At 37.3% G+C, this 26,632-nt stretch overlaps 1 protein-coding gene across 1 annotated transcript in view; it reads right to left on the reverse strand.

Annotated features, from left to right (window-relative positions):
* The window catches only part of LOC104131677 (E3 ubiquitin-protein ligase parkin-like), a gene marked incomplete at its 3' end in the record, with an annotated part of 228,958 nt that overhangs the window by 74,064 nt on the left and 128,262 nt on the right, over nt 1-26,632 (reverse strand). The window contains exon 4 of the mRNA XM_009644875.1: nt 8,898-9,016. Within this exon, the coding sequence (XP_009643170.1) occupies nt 8,898-9,016 (119 nt within the window). The remainder of the gene's footprint in view (nt 1-8,897; nt 9,017-26,632) is intronic.

Consider the following 26,632-nt stretch of genomic DNA (forward strand, 5'->3'; position numbering starts at 1 on the left):
CCCTCTCCGGTTACGTTTCTGCCTCCCAAAACAGCCCAAACTAAAACTGAATAAGGCTTACTTAGTACTCCTTTTTTTTTTTTCCCCGAAGGTATACATCTAAACAGAAAGATGTAAAAAACATGAAGAGAAACAGCACAAGACCTATACAAGAATGAAACACAATCTGATCTCCATGTAGACATGATCCCACGCCACCCAATGGTAAGTGCTCCAAATTTCTAAGGATTTCAGAAGTAGGAGTTACGAAATACAGGATCTATTTATCAAACGATCCTTGATTACAGTCCAGAGAATGTGCAATGTTACACAAAAGCAATTCAAATGCAGTATTTTGGAGAAAACAAGTGTTACCCTGAGCATGGTATTTTTTACTAGTCCCAGGCTTTCAGTGATATACTGAACTACATGTTAGGGGTGATCTCATCACTGTGTATTAATACCTGAAGGGAGGATGTAAAGAAGACAGAGCCAGGCTCTTTTCAGAGGTGTCCAGTGACAGGACCAGAGGCAATGGGTACAAACTGAAGCACAGGAGGTGCTGTCTGAACATACGGAGAAACCTTTTTACTCTGAGGGTGACTGAGCGCTGGCACAGGTTATGCAGAGAGGCTGTGGAGTCTCCATTCTTGGAGATATTCAAAGGGACACGGGCCTGGACAACTGGCTCCAAGTGGCCCTGCTTGAGCAGGGGAGCTGGACCAGAAGGCCTCCAGAGTTCCCTTCCAACCTCGGCCAGTCTGTGAGTCTATGCTTCTCTGATATCACAGCAACTGCAAAGATAGGATACACTGAACGCTAGCTATATTCCTAGGCTTATATCTATCTCCTCTGGCGAAAAAGGTTCATTAGACATTTGATTCAGAGACTCATGTAGAAGTCTAATCTGAAAGTAAATTTGGTAACTGTTTTCCTTTTCATTTATGACTGTTGTCACCCAGGCTGGAGAAACCCACTTTAGGCTCCACATTATAAAGGGCAGTTTTATTTCACAGCATGACTTGAAGTGGTACATAACACTGAAGTCATTTTCCCCCTTTCCAATAATTGGTATTTTTTTCCAGCTTTTCAGACAGTTTATAATGTGTAATCTCACTGGAAACACATACTGCAATAAATATTATAAATCACGTATAGATATCTCAGAGCTTCTAATAGAATTAGAAGTTAAAACATACTTTCTTATTCCATTAAAATGGAATAAAAACCTATACGTTATTTTTTCAACACAGAGGCAAAACTGTTTCCTTTGCAAAATTCATTTTGCATCAAAGAATTGCTGTTCCTGTCTTTTGGAATGAATGGAATAATTTTCTTCATAAATCAAATATGCACTTGCTTACCATATATACATAAATTAAAAAATTGATGTCCAGTGTAGTGAAATTTGTCTTAAGTGGTATTGCAAAATGAAGTGAAAGAGGTAGCCAAAAGCCTGAATAAAACTATATCCAGTCTTCTGAATCCTACCAACTATTCTCTTCAGATGGAGCTTAGCACTCTGGAGGCCAGCCTCAACGGCAGGCTCCCTGTGTAAGGCAGATGCAAGAGAGAGGCTGTCCTTTAGGGGGTTCAGTGTGAAGTGAGGCTCAGAGTCTGAGAAAGGAGTGGAGAAGAAAGAATAAAATGGTCATAAAATAAGCTTGTGGTCACCCAATGTTGAACATTCTTAGTCCTGTAGTAAGTGCCACAGTATCTTAATGTGTTGGAGCAGCCTCCCCAGGGTGTGGCTGGATTTGGCAGAATCTAAGAGATCATCAAAGAAAACAGACTTTTTAAGGTATAAATGTAGGGGGTTTGTTTTTTTTTTTTTTCTTCTGATATTCTTGTTACTAAAAGCAATGAAGACACTGGCCGAGCAATGGCAGACCCCATGCAATCCTTCTTTGGAAAGTTCCATCCATAATTCTGGATTCTGGGTCAGCTCAGCACTAAATTTGTGGATGACATAAATTCCTTACAAGTATGGTGCCTGTGGAACTACAGTAAAAGTACTAAAAATATTGGCCTCCTTAGTCAGGACCATTAGTGATAGGTTCTCCTTTGCTAGGATGGAAAAAAATACCCTCTTCTGAGACAGATTTTGTTACTGGAAACTGCTGAAACTACCTAATGGATAGATATGACAGACAGAGGGTTTGTATCCATGTTAGCATGGAATTGTGCAGGAGCTATGTTGAGGTTTAACCCTGGCTGGCAACTAAGCACCATGCAGCCGCTCGCTCACTGCCCCCATGGTGGAATGGGGGAGAGAATCAGAAGAGTAAAAGTGAGAAAACTCCTGGGCTGAGATAAAGACAGTTTAATAAGGAAAGCAAAAGCCACACATGCAAGCAAAGCAAAGCAAAGCAAGGAATTTATTCACTACTTCCCATGGGCTCCATCACACATAACAGTGACTTGGGAAGACAAACACCATCACTCTGAACATCCCCCCCTTCCTTCTTCTTCCCCGAGTTTCTATACTGAGCGTGATGCCATACGGTGTGGGATACCCCTTTGGCCAGTTCGGGTCAGCTGTCCTGGCTGTGCCCCCTCCCAGCTTCTTGTGCCCCTGGCAGAGCTGAGAGCTGAGAAGTCCTTGGCCAGTCTAAGCACTACCCAGCAACTACTGAAAACATCAGAGGGTTACCAACATTCTTCTAGTACTAAATCCAAAACACAGCACTACGCAAGCTACTATGAAGAAAATTAACTCTGTCCCAGTCAAAACCAGGACAAACTACAAACACTACTAAGAGACAGGACTTACTATCATAATATAGTCCTGCACTAAGAGTCTCAACAGTTCATATTTAGCAAGCCTGTCACCATCAGATAGTGTCATGGGAGAAACGATTGCACAAAAGAGTACACTCGCCTGAGTAGCAGGTAGGTAGAGGATGAGAATGTGCCTGATTTCTATCTGGCATCCAGGCATATCTGGGATTGGGCTACACAACAGAACAACATATTTGTATCTTAAGATGTTCCCTCACTCTGAAAAAAACCCCACTGAATCACAGAATGGCAGGGGTTGGAAGGGACTTCCAGAGATCATCTAGGCCAACCCTCCTGATAAAGCAGGTTCACCTAGAGCAGGTTCAGACATTGTCCAGATGGGTTTTGAGTATCTCCAAAGAAGGAGACTCCACAACCCCCCTGGGCAGCCTGTTCCAGTGCTCTGTCACCCTCAAAGTTCTTCCTCATGTTCAACTGAAACCTCTTATGCTTCAGTTTGTGCCCATTGCCCATTAATTCACTAGAAAAAAATCTGGCTTATGATTAAGTATGATGACTTACTATAACTAATGCAGAAAGATTTCCTGAATCTGTGGAAATACTGGAAAAAAAGAGTTCTGAGAGCTCTTTTTCTCTGCATGGGTCTTCTCAAAACAGCATTAACATCAGTGCCCAGTGGTGGTAATTTAGACGTCAGAATTGAAACATTTTTCATTATTTATGTAGAAAGAAGCACGTATATTGAATACATGTAATTTCCTGTAAGTAGTACTTCTGTCAGCCGAATGCAGGGAAATTAAGCTATTTTCATACTAACACATTCATTAGCAGGAACCCAACCATAAATGGTTGCTTCACATTTGTTAGTTTGACCAAGGAGCACACATTGCAATGGTAACTTTCCTACGCACAGTATTCAATGGAAGTATATTAACACACGGTGTTTGTCATGTGTTAGCTAAGATGTATCAAAACCATTTTTATCCTCACAGCAAACATGTAATTTTGGAGAGACAAATACCCATGTCATCCAGTCTCAAGAATCCAATCCCATTTTTAATATCTCCCCAGCCTGTGAATGAGATCACACTTTATCACATTGCGCTACATGAGGTGGAGTTTATTTTGCAGTTTAGCTAAAGGACAAATTGATTTTTTGTAACCTGCTTGCAATATTACCCCAGCAGTGGTAACCAGCAGCGGGGAGAAGCTGACTCAGCAGCGGTAAGGGCTAGCGAATTGCAGAGGTGCTACTTGTCCCTTTCTCTTTCAGTCAGCCTTGCTCTGATGCAAATTCTTTTGCTGTCACTGAGCCAAGATACAAGCAATAAATTCCAGGAAAAATATGTCATCTGAAATGAGCAGTGGTGAGATATAGTGCACTGTGGAACGGAGTTTCACAGCGATATATTAAAAAAAGAGAGATTAAAAGTAAACTACCTTTTTATTTTATATTAATGAGACTCTCTGCTAAGTTTATATTCCTTAAAAAGAAAACACCCCACTTAAATAACTCAATTAAAATGGAGTTAGGAAGTAAGAACTCAAAGAAAATGACTGTATTAAAGATCTTTCTCTTCCTAGGAAATATGGAAGTATCGAATTCAAAATACTGCAGTATCATCTATCAGGAAGATCACTTAAACCACCTATGACCTGTTATTTGTCAGTCACTGGAAGGCACTTGAAAGACACCTGCGCTTCTCCCTTGCAGAACTGCGATGTGCCTACCACATAGCCTACACTAACTGACAAGCTACCTAAGCGACAAGCTTTTCATGGTGCCAGGGAAACAAAATTCAGCAAGTGTCCATTTTTTTGTTAGTTTTAAGATGAAAAGCAGTAAGATGGAAGCAATATCCCTAATATGACAAATGATGAAAGAGCCGTTTCTAGGGCAGAGGCAGTTTAACAAAACTTGTAAACTCAGGAGGCTCACTGGAGCGTGGAGGGCAAGGACAGCAATGGGACTGTATGCACCAGCTGCTGAATAAAATCCAGATGTGCTATCAGTGCCAGCAACTAATCTCAGCTGCGGGGATCTAAATCAGGCCCAAATATAACTCCCCATGTCTGAAAAGATCTGAAATAACAATGTGAGCTACAAGGAACACTAGAAAACCATAGAAGCAGCTATGCAAAACTCCTCTGGTGCTTGTGCTAGAGGATATACTGAAAACTCAGTCAGTACTACCAAGGACACAATGTGAGGAATTACCCAATGGTAACGAGTCCTGAGTCCCCGCAGTAGAAATGGCCTCACCGCAGCACCTGTGGCTGAGTACTGAGACCTACAGTCCATTTACCACACTTCCAATCCAGATGCTTACCCTGGCTGAATTTTGTATTATGACAAACAGATACCAGATCAAATGTTATCGTCTTCTATACCAAGTGTATGTCACAAGGTCAGTTACACTGCAAATGTGTGCTTTATGGGTGTAGCTCGGTGTGTACCAGTTTGTCCATTTGCAGATAGGCATTTTCATTATAGAGTTAACACTGTGCATGTTGACACTGCTAAGGCTCAAAAAAAACCCCTGTAAATGTGACGGCTATAATCAGGGGGTTTTTTGTTGTTTTTTTTTTCTCTGAAAGAGGAATTCCCTGATTATCTGAATCATAGCTGCTGAAACAAATTGCAGCATTGTGTGTATATGAAAGAAATATTTTTAAAAGCTTAAAAGCAACAAAAGATATAAACGGTGTGAAACCAATGACTAAAATTTTTGAGCTATTTGAAAAAAGTTGCTGTCAGCCTTGTAGGTGGTCTACATAAGACTCCCACACTCCAATCTTTCCAGGCATGATTTTGCTTGATTAATTAGAGAAACAGGGGAGAGGTGATACTTTTGCAGTGACTGATGTTTTCTTATAATTAAATCAATTTGGTATATATCTTCCATAAAGTATTAGGTAATGCAGTGTTCACAAAACGCCAACCTAAGTGTCATCTGTAAAATTACAAATTTAATATTTAGATGAATGTCTTTGGTAAAAATAAAAACAGCGGGCTCTTTAATTTCATAGAAATATAGTATCATAAATTTAGTCTGAGCATCATATATTAAAATAATATTATGCAAATAGGCATGACAGTTAAATAAGGTATTAGACTTATATAAAGACTATTTAAATGAATAAGTAATATTTTAAAATGTCAGTCAACACACTATGAAAAAAGAAAGCTCAATTTAATTAGATTGGTCATTTGTGGCTTAGGTATGAAAAGGATTAGCATGTAGAGTAAGTTAAGGCTGCCCAAAGCTTTGTGTGGTTTTTACACAGGTATTCACTTTAATCTCAATAAAAGAATTAGTGTAACAGATGCTGACTTACACGGTGCTTTGCTGCCTATGGCACAAGAGAGCTTCTCAAGAAACTTGCTGTGTTGCCATGTAAAGGTCAGGCACAGTTTATGGAGAATTGGAAAGAAAAAGATCTTAAAAAAAACCAGCTTTGCTGACAAATTTGTAGTATGGTGGTACAGACAAGCTTTTTTATAGTCTGCTTATGTCAACTTTATTTTGCATAATTTCTCTATAAAAGGAAAATAATTGTAGTACCAATAGAGAAGATGTCTATCAGCAATCACTGTCATAGTCCGGTGAGATTGGAGGGGCCAGATAGAGGGTTTGGGGTAATATACTAACTTACATGATTTTTTTTTTAAATGTGCATAAAAGTCAAGCGATTGACAGTAACATTTTCAGCCTGACATAACTTGCCTTCTGTAAAGTGCAATGCATTGAAGAAGGCAGAGTAGATAAAACGCTCTTGCTGGGAGGGCCACACTTTTGCCTGGAATTAATGCAGAGAGGTCTCTACACAGTACTGAAAAATAAATGGGGCCTAGTACACATATTGGGCTTCCTCAGCTGGAATTATTTTCTGTATCCCTGGAGATGGACCAGAAAGTGAGAAGAAAAGAGGTCACAAGGGCCAGGCAGATGCCAAATCTGTACCTAATTGTCATAACCACAGGACTGAGGTAGATGGTATGCATTTATAAAACAGACTGGTGCATAGCACATCCATGGCAATAGGTGTGCCTGTATTGCAAATACTGCACTTTGGAAGTCCTGAGGACTGCCAGCCCAAACTGCTGGAACAGCACACTCACAGTTTCCCAACTACCGTGCTCTGCTCGAATTCAAGAGGAAAAGAATAATATCAGGTTTTCTTTGTTTTGGGGAGAAAGTAAGAAGAACCTTAAGTGCAAATTATTTTCATAGACAAGCATTATTTAAAAACTAAAACAGACAAAAATTATAATCTCATACTCTCTAAAATACATTTCCCTTTTCTTTTTTGTACTTTTATGCTGAAGTACCTTCTCAAATCTTCTGCAAGCTGGGTTTTTTGAATTAATCTTGAAAAATGTGAATGCTTCTACTACAAGTTTCCAGCTACTTTCTTTTCATATCTACTGTAAAATATGCTAATAGAAAAATGTAGCAGCTGCACTCTGCTCATTCAATGGAAATTATCAGCTTGTGTATATTTATTGTGTTATTGACCCTGTATTTGCCAAATGAATGTAGGCACATGTACATTCCAGACAAGCGGATACAAAAAGTGGATTTAGAAATATGCTGTACTGGAACTTTTTATAATAGGGTTTTTATTGTGGAGTTATGAGGAATTCTTGGGAGACAATAAGAGATTTTTTTTTTAAAGTCTCCAAAATGAGGAACATTATTTAGCAGATACTGTAAAAAAAATGAAAAGTTTGGAAATAAATCTATTTAAGTCTACTTAATACAAGGAACATAACGATTCCAAACCAAATGGCACAGGTGTGAAAGTCATCATTTCCAAAAGTGGGCATGCTGAAGGAAGCCACTGAGTCTAGCAAAGGACAGATGTTGTGTGCTGTCAATGCAGTATACAAGGTTCAAAACCATCTAGTGATAACAGCAATTTCTTTCAGCACCACTGACTGCTTGTATTCAAGCTGCATACAACGCTGTCTGTGTTTTTATCCATCCTGACTATTATACCATTGGAAATGCACATTAATGGCAACTTCTCTTGTATCTTGATTTATATGTTATTCAAGCCTATACTAATCACATATATTTAAATGCAACTTTTGGGAGAAAACAAATCCTCGTAGACGTGTTCATTTGGAACACCACAAAATGCAGCACTTCCAAGCCTCTGAAATAAATCAGAGATAGTCAGGTAATTCAGGAATAGCATGTAGAGCTTGAGGGGGTTTGTTGTAGCTTTTTGAATTAGACGTGTATAAGCATTGGTACAGTTTATTCTTTTCAATGAGAATACAGGAGCTGGCTTTTTAAAGGACATCATTGTGTTATTACGTGTAAAGACATGAAACACTGGGCTACATCAAGAACATGAAGCTGAAATTAGCCATTTTAAATCACAGTGAAAGACAAATTTAAACACTTAAACATGTGCCAAATATGAAAGCCTCCCCCCACAATCTATAGCTCAGTCTCCTGCAAAACTGAAATACCTCACATAACAAACCTGGTTGACAAACACAGTGATTTATGAGAGAGGGGGGATTCTCATTCCCCAGTAGCATAACCACTGAAATTCAGCAGCACTTAGACAAAAAAAACCCAAAAAAACCCTTTACACTACTGCACATAGAAGTGAAACACCATTTTCCCATTTTAGGATGCAAAGCAAGCTTCACAGATCTCCTACTAACTTTCTGTCCCAGCACAATAACTTTCTCACAACTTTACATGTGGCAGCTTGGCAGGAGAGACTAATATTCTCAACTGCACAGCCCCTCGATCCCTCCTTGTCTCATTCCATAATGGTCACAATCAGGACCTGAATTTAGGTCTTTCTGTGGCCTTAACAACTGCTCCAATCTTTAGCACACATGTAGTTGTATACATTGTGTTCATACTACCAGGTTAATCAATAGTCCTTAAAATACAAAGCTAGGAATGTCTTTACAGGATCAGAGCTCTAAGTCTGCAATGTGTTCCTTGTGTGTGTACTGCAAATAACGGAGTTGAGCAAGTGAAATTTTCACAAACCTTTGAATTACTCTTCTCAGTTATAAACAGCAAGAAAAACATTAAGTAGAAATACATATATACATAGCCACGTGTATGCAAATAAATAAAACTAAATGTATCATTTCCATATACTCCAAAACCTTGAATCACACAAACAAAAAAGCTTACCCTTGCCAGCGTCAGTGTTCCTTGTTTACACACACTGCAGCGGACCCTCAGTTTCCCAGGTTTCACAGCTTGGCAGAAATTTTTGCAAAAAACATAAAAACTGTTGTAACTAGCTGCACCTGTCAGGAAGAAAAAAACAACAAACAAAATGATTTGATGCATACTGAAAATCAGTAACAAACCGTATTGAAAGGCTTCTATTTGACTTTATAAGCATTAAGTAAAAAAAAAAAAAAGTTATCTTGCCTGGTCTAGGTCTTAACACTTAACTCCTGCTTCTTGATCAATAGTTATAGGTGAACTACACCATAACTCCTAGAAAATGCATCCTGTCTTGGGTTTGAGCTTACCACTGATGAGCACCAACTGTAATCTTTGGCAAGTGATGCATGAGATTAATTACCTCAGCTCTCCATAATTTGCATCTTACTCTTAGTCTGAATTTGTCTAGCTGCAAGTTTTAGTGAGTTCAAATTGCATGAATATTTTCTTGGATGAAGTTTAAAAGATTAGTTTGACTGATATCACAGCAAGAAAACAAATATTTAATTTAGCAAATTTAGTTTTATTCATGGAAGACTGGGAATCATTTCCTTATTCTTGCTGGCAGCGGTATAACCTAGCAAAGTTTGTAAACTGCTGCCAAGATATTAGGCCAAGTAAATTTTCAAGGAAAATTAAATGAAACACATTCTGTTCTGTGAAACTATGGAACAGAAGCTGATATGCAGAGAATTGTGTAAGCCTGGGGCAATGCTAATGAATTTGATTTCACATGCAATCCTGATCACTGTTTTGAGTAAACCCCTTTTTAGGATGGCTATTTCTATTCCTTAAAAAATGATGGAATATTCATAGCATGGTTTTAGACTACACATCTCCAAGTTCAGAGACTCAAGCTTACTAGCAGACATTGAACTGAGACCAGAATAAAGTTTGTAACAGATTTTTCCCAATATCAAGAGGAATGGTTGTGGAGATTTAACCCATTAACAGTGGTGAACTTCAGAATCAATAGCAGTCCCTTAGAGATCAAAAGTTTTTCACTGTCTTCTTCCTCATTCTCCTACTTCTCCCTACATTTATCAGCAATACAGTTTTTATGTATATTTGAATCCTAATATGTTACCACAGTAAATATGATCTGGAATAATACTTTTAAACACGAATGACTTGCTTTATTTTTACATGTACTTCACGTGACATGGGTCAGACCCTGTGTTCTGCCAATGGAAATGCTTAACAACTTCATGTTACACATATTCATAGGTGTCCTAACATAAATGTGCAACTACTTCCCACAACTCAACCTCAGAGAACTATGTCATCCAAAAAACTTTTTTCTAAGAAAAAAGATGTACACTGTTGAAAGGAGAAATCTTATAACACTTCTCCAAGTTTTCAGAAATGTAAGCTACATAAGAGTACATCAGTGATGTAGCCAATATAAGTTTTAGTCAGCTGAGCTATCAAGATTTTCATTATGCTTCCCTTGGGAATATTAATCACAATAGCAGAACCTAAAGCATAGCAGAATTTAAACTGAACTCAGTTTTTGTGGAAAATTAACACATATCCTTACATTCACAGACATACAAACTTTTCATGTGAGCAAGTGCAACTCAAAATGTTGGGAGCACACTTCTCAAATCAGTCTAAAAAACAGTTCTGAGATGTAAATTGTTCAACTAAAGACAAAAAGGTTTATCCTGAACTATTTAATATATAGTACAATGTTGAGAGGTGAATCCAAACTAAATATGACAAAATTTTGGACATTTGGATCTCTGTCCACTCATATTTTGCCTGACTAGTCCTGAGAGCACATCTGGATTAGACTCGATTTGAGCTAGAATCCACAACAAAAATCTAAACTGCACTACTGCAGATGAGGAGGGTTACTCTTGCAAATGATTGAATTTTACTTTTGGCAGCTCCCCTGTGCAGGATAAGCAGGTCAATCGATAAAACCAAAAGGGCAGTACCTTTAACACAATTCAAAGGAAATATTATATGACTTAAGTAAGCAAGAATGCTATTGCTAATAGAGGCCTACAATAAACAAGAGTATTTCAGCCAGTTATTCCTGACTCGGTCTCAAGTGCAGGAAGTGAGACCAGAGCCCTTTGCTATTTTGGTATCACCAGTCCTCTCCCATCGCTCTGATTCCTTATATTTGCACTCAAATGAGACTAATGAGACTGCTGCTTCTTCTCTTCACATGTAGAAGCACTTCTTCTGAGTAGATCTGTGATGCCACTACTCACTATCTTGATTCGGTCCTACTCTCCAGAAGGACTCCTGCCATGACTGTAATGAAACCCTTCCAGTCAAACAGAACATCTTATTGAGTACATGAGCCCTTACAGAATAAAATATTTTGTTAATTGGGCTGATGCCTTTCCTGATCCATCCCTCCACTCCCTGATGTCCTGTGTCCCTGTCTCATATTTCATACCGAGTTTATTTCAAGCAGCAAACTACTTGAGGCAGGAATCATGCTTTCTGCCTGCTTTGTGTTCTAAGCTCATTCCATCTGGACCCAAAGATAAAATTATATTATTGATAATACTCTGCAAAATATTCACAGGATAGTATGGCATAAATCAGCATGACTGAATACTGCAGTAAAAAATAGCAGTCATAGGAGAGGCCTAAAATGAGACATATTGCTGATTTAATATAGAGGATAAATCTTATGCATTAGCTTGATATTTACTTCGTGCAAAAATAGACTATGTTAGCTCAATATTCATTTTTCTTAGCACTTTCAATTTTTTTCCTTTTTCATGAATATGAAAAGTACCCCCAAACACATCCCCTATGCACAAATTTGAAACACAAGAAACAAATTTACAATATAATGAGTTGGAGCCATTAAGCAGCACAGATCTATTCAGAGACCCAGAATAACTTTTGAAATGTCTGCTATAGCAAGGCCGCTGGAAAGGCACAACAGGACAAGAAGAATGTTCTGATTTTAGGAGGAAACTGTAAATGGAGATTTTCAGCAATCCATTCACCATTTGATGCAGATGTGCATTTAGTGCAGTTACATCATTAGGTTTATGTCCTGGGCAGCACCACCAGGAGTAGCAAAGACTGAACTAAAAATGCAGATGCTGAAGGTCAGCATGCAGTGCCATACTGGTGGCCAGCATTAAACTCTTTACCGAGTTGTTAATGTCATTGTGTATTTTAGCATGGCCCTCAGCTGAGACTGCATCCTCTTGAATCCCTTTTCAGAGAGGAACCAAAAGAAACAGGAATAAAGATATCTGCTTTATGCACCAGCTCTGACGTAGCAATATTAATAAGAATTGTAATTATGGCACCACGCCAGTAATCACTAAAATTGCTGCAGCACCAACCTTAGAACCTCGTCTTCCCTCATTCAATCATGGTCTATACATTTTCATAAAGCTTTCCATTAATAATTTATAATACTGGCACTCAGCAAGAATGTGCAGACACAGCAAATTACAAGTTAAAAAAATGGAAGTCCTTTTATAAGTGCTGATTCTGATACTGAATGTGAGCAGTAATGACATAAAAAAATTAATTAAATTATAACTACTACTCTTCTTTGCAGTTTCATACACTGGTGGGCGCAGGAAGACTGAGGGAAAAAACAAATGTGCTGTATCTGCAGTTATTCTTTTCTGAGAAGGTAAAGGCACAGCAATGTCAATTTTCAGGTCCATATTCCAAATATTTAATTGCAGGGCAAGGGTCACATAATAGTCTCTTTTGACCATCAAAGATTCATCTGTTGGTCTGGATGCTCTTTTCTAGCTTTCCCACATCATCTGGTACATCAGCATGCCTTTTGAGAAGCCATTTGCTTTGAGTCTCTACCATTACATTACTCCTATCCCTCAAGATGGTGCAACAAGGATCTGTCATTTTGTTGACAAGTATTTTACTTTAATTTACTGTAAACTGAAAAAGATGCCACCAGAAAGTTGACCTTACAAACCTGAGTTTCTCATAGGTACAAGAGCATTTTTCAACACATGATCATAAGCTAACTTTTTAAGAAGCCACCTCCAGTATGTCACGCCTCAGATGAACCTGACTTGGAAGCACAGAAGAAAAAAGTCTTTCATTTTATTCACAAGTGATAAATTAGCAGCCATATTAATTATTTCCATCTGCATTGGTAAATACCTCTCATAACTTGTTTCAACATAGCAAAACTCATTTAATACACAACTGCCTGGCTATACTGGTCTACCTTAACTGCCCTTTGCATTTAGTGAGAACACTTCCAGGACTGACTCTTTCAGGGAATGTGAGGGAATGTCTCCTGTCTGGAGTCCCAAGAAATGCCTCTCTCATCTGCAGTCATAGAGAGTTCACAGCCTCCTTCCTCAGGTCATCTGTACTAGTACTTCAATATCTTTATTTTTAGACAGATATTCCTTATTTTTAGCTTTAATTTTCTGTGCTGAAATTTAACAATTACATCTCCTACTTTCCACCAAAGATATCAAAACCAATATATTTTCTTCTCTTTGCAGCAGGTTTTTGTACTGGTTTTCTATTTCATGGGCCACTCAACCCCAATATTGCCATTCCTTTCTTATACATTATGTTCTCTAGAGCTCAAAGTATTTCTCTTAGACTTTTCTTTAAATAGTGTTAGGTGCAGCTCCCTAAACTTGTCATAATTTTCCAGATGAAGTCTTTCTAATGCTGAGCACAATAGGGTTCTTTTTCTGTATAATATTTTCCTTAACATTATGGGCATAACTTAATTGGTTCCTGCTCATTCTATGGTCTAAAATGAACCTCCAAACCCTTATCTACTTCACCTGTTGTAACCCATTCTGTATTTGTGTTGATGAATAGTGGCAGCTAAGTGCAATACCCTCTGCTGGCAGCTTCTGAGCAGCATGGTGGTTTTTTTCGAGCCTATATTTCCAATTTGTCATGGTCATTTTACATTCTCAGACTGTCCTCTAGTTTATCTGCAGTCTCTCCTAGCTTGGTGATGTCTACAGATTTAATAAGTATTGTGTCTATTCCATCCTCTGAGTCATTAATGAGAATATTGATTGATATCAGATGGAGGGCAGACCCATTCAATATATCCATCCATTTTGATGATGAACTACTAATAACTACTCCCCAGCTACAGATTAGTAAAGTTCACAGCAACCCTACTGTATTTTCATCTGTATCTGGATACCCACTTTGCTAATGACAGTATCGTGCTAAATTGTCAAAAACCTTACAAAGGTATGTGATATATCTACTGCTTTCTTCTCTCCACAGTTCAACATATGTTTTTTGATAAATTCGTACTGGTTGTACTCTTGTTCTAGGATTCTTTCAGAGAGTTGTAAGTGTTAGGTTTTTCCTCCAAGCATTTTCAGGAACTTAAATTAAGCTTTTAGGTTGAAAATTCCTTGTCATTACTTTTTGTAATTGTCATTACTTTTAAAAAATGCCACCAGATTCCCCCTCCATTCTTCCTATATATTATTTATTTTCTATGAGTTCTAAAAGTTATTTCAATAGCTCTGACATTCCATTCAATAAGGAGGACAGTTACATTGAAAGAATATGAATTACACTAATGTCTCATAAAGACGCAAATTTAAAATAATCCAAGTAGGAGCAAGCAGAAAACAAGTCTGAGCTGTTTGAGGTTTTTTTCTTGTTTTGTTTTTGTTTCTGTTTTTAAACTACAAGTGATATCTAGTACTGATATTTTCCTAACAAAATTTCCTAATAAAAATTGCAGTAAAACATAAAGCAAGAAACTAAGTGATCAAGAATGGCTGCTGAAGGTTCCAAGAACTTCCAGGATTCAAAGCAGAAGTATGCATAGGCTAACCTACTAAGATAGCTCTGGTAGTGAGAGAAGTTTTAGCCTCAGGTTATGCTACAGTGTTAGAAAGAAATTATTTCAATTTTTATTATCTTTCTATATTACCCATCAAATAACATGACAGAAGAGATAAAGTAACACATTAGCCTAAATTCATCACGTCTCCTTTGTAACATCCAGAAATAATCTCTCTCAAAAAAAAAAAAGTTTAAGCCCTATGTAAACTGAATTGCTCAAACTAAGTCATCAGAAGTGGGGTTACAGATCAATTTTGAAAGCCTAATATCCTTCAGTGCTGGGGGACAGCATCCCTTTCATTCAGGAATGGAGGATAGGTGAAGAAAAACAACAACAATAATTCTTCTCCAGTATTTTTTTTACTGAATGCACTTCTATGGATGTTTAATAGCTCCTTAAATATAGGAGAAATAATTCCAAGCTAGAATCATAATGAATACTATGTAATTAGCTGATTGCCACTTTTTCCACCAATGTTCTCACATTTGAGTGAAGCTTGCAATTGTTGCAGAAATTTAATGACTTCCCACTCAGAAATACTGAAAGCGTGTCTGAGGGTAATACTAGAGTGGGGAGATGAGACAAAGATCAAGAGAAAAGTGTTGGAGCAAGACAAAGTATCAGGAGAAACAGAAACAGATCCTAAGTATTGTAACCCCCTCTCCATAAGCTCCTCTGTATGCATTTTCCCCTGCCATCTCCACTTCAAGCTCAGTTTTTGTTGTTCAGGAGTGTCTCAGGTCTAGGGCCCACCATCATAACCTTGTCTGAGCTTTGTAAAGAAATGACCAAGTACTGAGAAAGAGCTTTGACAAAGTTTGTAGAAGGATAGAAGTAAAATGGCAGAGAGAAAGAGTTGTGGAGGTGGAGTTACTAGGCCAAGCATTCAAAGGGAAAAGTACCAACAAAGGTAGTTACAAAATCCCAAAGGAAAAAATTAGGGGGATATTTGATCTGACGATGTATGTTGAGAGCTTACAGTTTAATGATCCAAGATACAGAGATGACAGGTTTCACGTATTCTCATTGGTCTCCATTAAAATCTTTCTCAATGTTTTTTCCTGTTAATTCAGATGCTGCTTTTCTCTCTAGTGTATTTTCTATATTAGCTATTCATTGATGTACATCTTTAGATCCTGTAGAAAAGAAATTAGGCAAGTTCGAATAAGCCACACTGCAGGTTGTATAAGATCAGACCAACTGCTTCCTCCTGTTCAGTTTTAGAGAAGTATATAATAAATTACCCAAACCTGAATATCTGAAGTCTGAAATAGAATTTTCCTAGTTAAAAAGCAGGAGGGGGTCTGATAGACAAAATCTGTGGTTCCACTTTCAAAAGCAATTTATTGATCACTTTATACCTCCAACTTCTCCAGTAACTTTTAAACAATGTACATTTAACAGGGACCAGGCTAATATGTATGGCTTATATGTATGAATATATATGTACTTGTATCTATGTGAATTATACATATATATGTATAATGTAAATGTATGAGGCACACACTTTGTTGGTGTATAACTTTAATTAAAGTTTAGTAAGAATTTAGAAAAAAATCCCTATTTTGCAGTCTTTGCTTTCAAATGTCATCAGATAAAGCCATTTATTCCAGGATAGTTTTAGTAAAATGCTTGGTGGTTTTCACTGTTGAGTTCATTTAATTATGTTGCTTTTACCAACCAAAAAAAATTATGAAGACATGAATGCAAAAGGCTGCTCATTTATGATCTATGTCGGGACCTGTCTTCTCATCCCAATAAGACACCCTCTCTCTTTTCTACCTCTTCAAAGCTAATTTCCTCACAAATATCCCATCACAAAAAGTATTAAAACTGTTCTCTCCCTTTAGTGTTTTATATAAAAAGAGAAAGTAGCTTTCTCTGATGTGTATCCCAGTGTTTTGTACTGTCTCCCCATTGAGATTTGTAAGCTCCTTAGGACCTGAATTACCTCCTTTTTTCTGTGTTGTTAATGATGAACATGCTGTGGGAGCTTTATACATGTTAGTGATAGCACAGACCAATTATTTTGATATGCATGACTAGTTAATCAAAAACATTAGTCATAATGACTATAGACCTGATACTGAAGTCTCTAATCAGTCAAAATACCCATTATCATCCACATGACTGCTTAAGTGAATAAAATCTGAATAGGGATATTAGGAGCTAACCTACTGTTTTCATTTGAACTGCATTTTCATATAGATGATAATGATTACCGAGTCTTTCCTTTAACTCAGTTATTTAAAAGAGGACACAGCTACAGGAAGTCTTTCAACAGATTGAAAATTACATAAAGCTAACATTGTTTCAGATTCCATTATATTTACATTTAGACTAGTTGTGACTTGTAAAACGTAGACTGACTGTCAGAGACCTCTCAGACCATTTTAGCAATTTGCACCCACATAATGAAAAATACATCATTAGAAATTAAGAAAAAAAAAAGTATTTTTCCAACTGTCTTCACTCTAATGACTTTGCTTGATTAAGCACTGTAGGAAGAAAAACATCTACAGGATAAGCCCAGTAGTCTCAAAGTAGTGAAAATTTCCACATAAAGCTACATTTTTAAAAAGTGTGGAGGTTGCACTTCTTCACGTAAAAAAAGAGAGATGACTTAAGAGATCCCATTCGCTTTCCAAAAATACAACTGATAGGTTCTGCCTCTAATCTTTTCTTTCGTAACTGCCATTCTTTACCTGCAAAGATTCCACAGAGCACATCATAGCTTTCCTCCCCAGACACATATATGCAGATGCACACATTTCTACCTGTTGATGATGATACTTATTCTTTATGATGCCTATCTAATCTAGACCATGAGAATGGCATTTATTTGACAGATAGATTCATCTAAACTGGTTGTACTATATTCTAGTGAGAAAAATGGGTACTTTTATGGTTTGATTCAATTCATCCTAAAGTAGATATAAAAAGATATAAATATGTTAGATAAATTGTACCTAAAAGGGTCTGTTTCTCTGTTGTGGGGCTTTAGAACTACTAGGTCTGGTAGAGATATCTACATTGCAAACCTCTAAAACTAGGTGAGATGAATCCCACTTGGTGATGTTTGGCACACTTATGCCAAACAGCTGTGGTATTTTGTGGTATGGATAACAATATTAAATAGACTAAACTTTAAAAAGCCAGTTCCTTTTCTTAAGACTCAAATACAATTTGCAGAATGTCTATGGATCTCAGTTAATTAAAGCATATGGAAAGTACAGCTATTTAGAAAAAAGAAATGGACTTGTCACTGTAACAAGGACTTACAAATTAAAGTAAGAGCGGATATTAAGAAAAGTTGGAATTTGGCTGAAAAGGGTGTAATGCCTGTGTAAGAGGTGGAATGTGGGAAGTACTTGACAAATACAACAGGGGGGACATTTATCTTTTTAACTCCTTCCTTCTCAGTGAAAAATTTTTGTGTGAAAAAAAACCCAGGAGGCTTCTATTAATTAAAAGAATGCAAAAAGAATAGTATTTGAGCTATTTTAAATTCCTGTAATTTGGAATGGGGTAGGAAAAAAGTTTAGAAACATAGAATCATAGAATGTTTGGGGTTGGAAGGGATGCCTAGAGGTCATCTAGTCCAACCCTCCTGCAGTGAGCAGGGACACCACTAACTAGAACAGGCTGCTCAGAGCCCTGTCCAGCCTGGTCTTGATCTGTTTATTAGGCTTTCTCTTTCAGTCTTTAGCATGAAAAGAATCTTCTGCTTCCCTTTTCTGAGCCCCAGCATCATTTACCTTCACTTTCATATTTCACCCAAATTCTTCTTTTATTATCTTGTTACCCAGCTAACTTCCGTAATTACCTTTCCCCCTTCTCATTCCCTTTCCTTTCATTCTCATTTCCCTTCACCTTTCTCTTACTTCTTGTAACAGACTCTTCTCTCCTTCAGTTTGCTCTCTGATTTTCAGACAAAGGAGAAAACTTCAACACTAAAGTTAGCATGGTTCGTATTAACAATAAGGAGTGAAGGCAGCGAAAAGAGAAAAAGACAGTTGTGATGATTCTGCCAGACAGCAAAACATGGGAAAAAAAAGGGAAAAAAAAAAAAAAAAAAAAAAAGACAATTTCATGAGTCTGCTGAAAGCTTGGCAAATCACACATGGGAGACAAATAGTGATACCTAGTACATCAACAACGTGTTCAAGACTAAGGGTATTAAAAGGTCTCCCTGAAAATGCATTTCTTGTGCATGGGGAAACCACTAGGCACCAACCATAACATCCCCCACCAACCATCACCCTGAGCTGCTTTTTACCTCATTGAAGGGACTGAGTCTGACATGCAGTGAGAACAACTGGCTGGAACTGGCCTATTTGTACTTGCAGGTAGGGACATCTGGGTTTAAGCTTAAGCAGGTAAGAGGAAATGAAGCTGCTCCAGAAAACTAAGCACAGGTGGCACATTTCCTACGGTGTAGGCCTCAGTATGAGCAGCAGATCTAGCTGAGCACAATTTCAGCAAATAATCTAAGAAGTGTTTATGAATTAAAAGCCAGTTGTACTGATCAGCTCCAGCACAGCTCTGTTTTCCTCCTTTTTGTCTAAGTGCAATCTGAGAACATGCACACTTTTTTGAGATTTCCATACGGACAGCAGCACACTTAGGGAAATAGCCATGACATGACAGCTCGACACCCAGAGATCCCGAACACTCAGGTGCCAGGGTGCAGGACAGCAGGGGAAGGACAGGGGAGCCAGGAGCCAATAGTGATGGTATGGCAAACAGCAGCCAGAGTCTGGCCAACAGTGGCCAACAGACCTATTGCACCTGCGAAAGGACTGCAGGGAAGGTGCAGTAACGGTCACTCGCAGACCAGGGGTCACCAAGCAAGTCCTTAAGGATGAGGCTGGTCCCAGGTCAGGCCCGGAAATCAAGACAGCAAGGCAAGGTCAGGTTCAAGAAGATATACATCCAGACAGAGTATACCTAAAAACATGACTCAGGGACGTACAAAGGTAAGGATCTGAGCTTAAATGCAGCTCCCAGGCCAGTGGGTCCACTGAGGATGGGTGAGACAGAGACCTCCCACAAGGCTTCCTGCAGCTCTTTCTCATACAGCTCTTTTCACAGAAGTCTGATCCAAGGTTGCAGAACTGCCCCATTTCACAGCTGGCCTTTGACACAACCAGTGACACACCCAAGGAGGGAGGGAGTGTGAAGAAGTTGCAGAGCCTGTTGGTGCCATCACACCAAGCATGTAATAGCCCAGAAAAATATGTCATATCCAACAAGAAACAAAGTACTGACAGATCATGGAAAAGGTAAAATATAATGAAAATACTAGCTTCTTATTTGAGAATGCACCACAGAACTTAGGAATAGAATGAAAAGAAACGGTATTTAAATTTATAGAAGGATGTCTGCATTTGGAAATTGAAGATGAGATTGTATCAACTTATTTATAGTTTCAAATATATGACATTTCACAAAGGTATATCCACATAGGAGATCATGCACAATTTAGGCAACTGCCCTTTTGACAATACAGAATGTACAATTCAGATTTTGCTTTCCTGGTTAGTTTGAAATTTTATTCTTAATGTTAGTGTGCAATCACAGTATCTAATTAGATGTTTCTTTTGACTGAAAGTTCAAACAACAGCATACCCTAAGTCAAAATAATGGCTATTCCTACTGACCTGCTTTTTTCTATCAGCTCTCTACTTACTTCCAGTACCCAAAAAACCCAGTTCTACTGAACTAATGTTGTCCAGATATAGGCAAGATAACATATCGATAGTAATTAGCAGGAACTATGAAGGGCCGGTAACAAGCAGCAACAACAGAATTGCTTAGTTTTGTTATAGATTCTGTTAGCCTATTACAAAACATTCTGGAAAAGTCCATTTTTCAGAGCACCCAAGGAATAAATAGTGAGGTAGCAAAGTTTATGGAAGATAATTAAGTTACTCAAGGTACTAAAACATTTTAAAAGTTTCCTCAGGAGTTTTCTAATAGAAACTACACTTACTGAATAAAAAGGAAAATTCCCTTGCAGCCAAATAACTGGTTAAAACACAGGAAACAAAGGTCAGGAATAAATGATCAGTTTTCTCAGTGCTGTCCCAAAAGGAAATTGTGCTAGGACTTGAGCATTCACCAGCAGAAAAAGAGAAATGAACAGTGAAATGACAAAGTTTGCTGGTGATACAATTTCATTCAGGGTAGCAAAAATGAAGGCCAACTGGAAAAAAAACATTGAAGAATGCTGAGTGACTAATAATAAAACGAAAAATGAAATTCATTGTAGATAAACATAAGGTAATGCACAAGGGAAAAATAATTTTACACAAACAGTGATGGTCTTGACTAGTTATTACCACACAGAAACAAGATCTTGGGGTTATAATAGATAGTTCTATGAAAACATCAGCTCAATGCTCAGTAGCAATCAAAAAAAGTAAATTGAATGCTAGGAATTATTAAGAGAGGAATAGAGAAAAAAAACGCAGAAAACAGTGATGTACAAATGCTGTAAAAATCCAAGATATGGTCCATTTTCAACAGCGTGTGCAATTCCACCCCTTCCATCTCAGAGCAGGATATGGTAGAACTGAAAGCATACAAAAATTAGAGAATGGTTAATCAGTAGCATCCATGCCACAATCGCTTAAATAGGCAATGACTTTTTGGCCCCAAAAATCAACAGTTAAGTGGGAATATCATAGAGGTCTACAAAATCCTAAGAGGCATAGAGGAAGTGACCAAGACTGGGACAGCACCCTGGAAAATATCATTACCAGACCGATTTGTACAAGCTACTGGCAGAAGCTATGGACTGCCAATAGGATACTGTGCTAAATGAATCTTTGATCTGAGCTGGTGTAGCCACTGTCATATTTCATGTGAGAAAGAGGTGGAAGTAATCTGTTACTACATTTCACTGTGCCGCTGTGTCCCTTTAGAAAGACTGTAGCTTGGATCTATAGTTACAGATTCAGTGGTCCAACCTATTTTGACCTCCAGGATGCAATGGGAAAGAGAGAGTGTTCCTGCCCATGAAAAAATCCTGACTCATGAGTCTTTACCAGATGACTTTCAAACATTTTTTTTTTTTTTTTAAGAATAGATATTTATGCTCCTGGATTCATCCACAAGAACCCACAAATACTGAAGATATTTAGCTCTGGTGTAGCAGATACTTTAGTGACTAAGTGACAACAGGTCTCTGTACAAGTCTTGTGAGTTTAAACTACTAGATTATAAATCTTTATGCATTTTCTTTGAACTTCCTTGCCAGTTTTTTGAATTTCAAGCTGTCATCTTAAGCTTTAAAAACTGTGTTCTGCACTGCACCTTAATTTTCTGAAGCATGTTTCTCCCACAGTAATCTTCTTCAAAGTACTAAGTGTCTTCATGTTGATTACAAAATGATCATAACTTGCAAGCCAATGTTGTTTAAAAGTGCTCCTCATTTTCTGCTCTTTTGCTAACGCTTTCAATCTTTTTATTATTTCTGATGCCTTGCACATTCAAAAGAGTAAGATCTGTCCAGCTATTTTTGATTTGTTGTTTTACTTTTATAAAGATTATTTTATAAAGAAATATTATTTTGAATACTTTTTTTTATGTTCAGAGACATTTTTTAAGAGATTCTAGCTGATGTAAAGAAACGTACCAAATAACCTTGCAGTAATGGCCAGTTTTGATGGTTGAGCATACAGAACATCAGTAATTTTGCAACAACTTAGTATTCCACACGCACCTTCTCAGGTTCAAAAGCATTACTGAAAAATTTTATATGCTTCAACAATAGGTAGAAAAGATGGGAATTAAAACTTTAAGTTTCATACATTTATACAAATTGATAATTCCACTGCCCTAGGTCTATTCGCAGCAGAAATGAGAAAAACTTTGGAAGAGCTGCTACCTCTGGGAAGACTTGAGAAATCCATGTCTCATCCACAGTTGCACAACAGACCCCACACAGACAGGAAAATGTTAACGGTGCTCTACCGAAGAGTCACCTGGTACAGACTGTTGGCCAATCAGGTCCATGACAGTTAAACACCAATATTCACTAGCTATACTGATTTTTTCATTGCTGTAGATTCCTTTTCAGATTTGCAACTGAACATTCAGTTTTGACTCATTTTCTGCAATGTTTTTAAAATTAAAACAATGACAGTAGGAAATGGGAGCAGAAGGAGAAGGGGAAAAGGAAGACACAGAACTGAACTCTAGTGAGGAAACAACATTGCATATGTAAAAAAATGGCAATGAAAAGCTTTTTAAAATAATTATATTAACTGAGCAAAATTAAAATATTGAAGTCACACATGTGACGAGATACTGCCAGGAAAAACAGAGGGCAGAAAATGTCATGGATGGATATGGATCTAGGAAACATTTTGGAACAGTAGCAGTAGCAGGAGTACAAAAAACATAGGAAGCTGCTATTCAAACCAGCTCCTTCCATAACATAGAGAAAGAATCAGACAGCAGCACTGTGATTTTCTGATTTTGAACAACAAGACAGAGTAACAGGCACACTATCAAAGAGGTATTTTTCATAAAGAGAGAAGCTAAGCGTTGGAGATGAGAGCCAGAGACTCGATCAAAGAGGTTATAAAAATAGTAGAGGAAATTAATAATGAAGATATCACTTATGTTTTAACTCTGAAAAAAAGGCACACAATAAAGGAAGAACAATGAGGGAAAGGAATATTCTCCCTGACAGGATATATAAAGCTAAATTGCTGTATTACATCAGAGATGAGCTAGGAAAAGATAAAGGCTGAACCAGAAGAATGTAGAACAGAGAACAGAGAGAAGTATTGACAACTTTCAAAAAGGCTGCCACAATGTATTGATTCAGAAGTGTGAGAAAGTGTTTGTCATTTCATAGGAGCTGTTGTATACTAGATGGCAGTAGCATGAGGGTGTGACCAGAGACAGCATGATAAGTAAGTTAAAAATTTACCTGCCTTTGATGAGCTAAAAATTAAATCAAAGAGCTTGAGCTCTTTGAGCAAGAAATGCTTTCATCTTAATCATCCATCTCATTCATGTGTTTACATATATTTTCTAAGAATGATGGTACACCTTATTTGCAGCAAAATGGTAAAAAGCTAAGAAGTATGTCACTCTGTATAGGGACTATATGGATAGCTACACTGACAAGGAGCTCCAAGTTTGAATGCGATCATCTTACTTTCACAAAATAGAAATCAAATTTTTACCACAAGGGAAATAAGGTAAAGTGAGATGATGCATAGCATCAAGCCGTAGAACATTTCAGCATAATTAAAGAACTTTATTTGGGAGTGGCCCTACTGAAAGTTCATGTTAGCAATAAGATACTTCAACACAAATATTTTAACAAAGATAATGGAAAGTAACTTCAACCCAAGTTACTTCTCACCAACACCCTTCGACTTTAAAAAATAGGCATCTATAAAGCACTTTTGCAAGCTGTAAAAACTGGTAGTAACAGAGACTAGAAAGATCTCTGACACTTGAAAATCTCAAAATAATCCAAACTCCCAAACTCTACATTTAGCAAGAATCTGAATTTGCTAAACCATATTCTTTGTGAAGGAAAGATGTTTTTCATGGATAAAAAAGTAAGTGATGTATATGTGGAATTTATGAATGCAAAGACTTGCACACTCACAACTGCAAGCAAAATTTGTTGTATTTAGAGAGTGATACTGTCTTATAAAACAGTTCAAATGGACATTTCTGTACATGGAAGTAATTAAATTTATGCTTCAAGGTTATATTACGAGGTAAAATGTAGGCGAACTTCTGTTTTCCCTCTTCATCAACCTCTTGCATCAGAGACTGAGTGACACCCATCAGAAAAAGTGAACGAGAGGTATGTACAGTTGATTAGCAGATTAAAGATACTGTGGTTACACACAGACACAGACACAGATTTACACTCATATAAACTTACGTGTTTAAAATTTAATGCAAAGCTTTTTAAAATATTAAATAAACATATATCAAGTGACATTTATCAACTGTTGGAAAAGCAAAATCATTGTATAAATTATATATTATAAATCCCGTTATTCAAAACTTAAAACCAAACCTATAAAAAGGAAATGGAATGCAACCTGAATTAAAAAAAAATTAGTTCCACCAACATTGCACCTATTCGTTAAAATTGTCTTAGTTATTTTCCTATATACTTATGCATTTAAAATTGTTTCAGCTTCAAATCCTGTGCAGATTTTCAGAAATTCTCATCTTAAAAAATGATCCTAAAACCTATAATATATTTGTAAGTCAGTAAAAACGTCATAATGTAGGGCGCAGAACCTAATACAGACCTCAGAAAATACTTTAATCAGCACTTAGTGAAAGAAACCTACAGTTACTGACAGGCCATAATCCAGGAGAGAATAACAACAAATATTTGGAAACCACATTATAGAAAGCACTATAGGCTTTTAAAAAAAATGTGACTGATAGTATAAACTAGTCAGTTAACTGCTGAACAAAAAAGGGCAGAAATATCTTTGCAAAAGTATTTGAGATAGATATACCTTGTAAAATATAAATTACAGCTTTCTATGAGATGATCCTAAGTAACACTCTAGAAGCTATGAGTGGGATTGCAAGATGGATGTTTACTCTAAAATTTGGAGACAAAGTCCAGCAGGGATTGATCTTATAACCAAACAGCTAATCCATTCCCCTACCACAATGTCCATTTTTTTTCAGTCTTAATACTGAGGGGCAAACTGACTAAGTGGTTTGTCAAGGAAGGCTTTCATGTGTTGTTGACCAGAAGAGAGTCCCTAGCCTGAATGACTGAACATACAAGAAACAGCATTATTTCTTTATAAACTAAACGAAACTGAGAGAGTTTAACAAAATTTGTCTCTTTGCATTGCATCCCTGTTTGAAAGCCACAATAATCCTCTCTGCATCCTTCCAGCTTTAGTGTGTGTGCTGCAGGTTCACTATGGTTTCAGGTACTGGTTCAAGGATCTCTACCAGTGACAGAGGGACATACACAAAAATGGCATTATCAGTTACACAGAGGTGTGTACGTAAGTGTGCACACAACACCGACCATCTTCAGAAGTTCCAGAGATAACTGACAACTCCACACCACCAAAATGCATTAGTAATATTTCTGTTTGTAACTTGTGCTCTACTTAAGGCAAGAGAGCTCTCCAGGCCAAATATATTCTTTATTAGTTATAGTGTATATAACCATTGTGCATTCAAATAAAGAAAAATATGACAAGCAACTGCTTTTCTGACTCGTAACTACCGCTATTCCTGCATGTTTTTTCCTCTTCCTTAACAAGCACTACCTTCCAGCAGAAAAATAAATGACTAGTACAAACAGGACTGTCCATTAACGTACTAAATAACTCACCAGTGCCTTTATTCTAGCAAATATTGCAGCGTGTTACAAAATGTTGCACAATAACAGTGCACCACAGAAGCTGACTTTTCGATTGATCTGTGGTATTCCTTTTAATTCTCAATGCCCTGTGTGTCAAGCTCTTCACTCTGAAGCTCCCACAGAACTAGAATTTTAAAGATTATTTATTTCTTTTAGAAATAACAGGAAGCAGGAAAATGGCTTGGGAAAGATGTATCTATAACTCAGTTGATACAACATTTTTCACTATAGAGGGAAAATACCAGTACTAATACTTCAAAAATGAAATATCTAGTTTCCAAAACTCACTATTTAATGACATGGGTAACATTATTTCATTAAAAGTAGTATCTTGAGGAAGATCCTTAGCTGCTTCTAAAGAATTTATGTTCTCCCTCTAGAGGACTTGTCCAGAAAAACAGAAATCATTGTGTAAAAATGGCACTTTACCATGCTGTATTGCCACAACATAATGGTATGGTCACTGCATCACTTTCATATAAG

The sequence above is a fragment of the Egretta garzetta genome, unplaced genomic scaffold (assembly GCF_000687185.1).
Source record: "Egretta garzetta isolate BGI_Z169 unplaced genomic scaffold, ASM68718v1 scaffold388, whole genome shotgun sequence".
Lineage (NCBI taxonomy): Eukaryota > Metazoa > Chordata > Aves > Pelecaniformes > Ardeidae > Egretta > Egretta garzetta.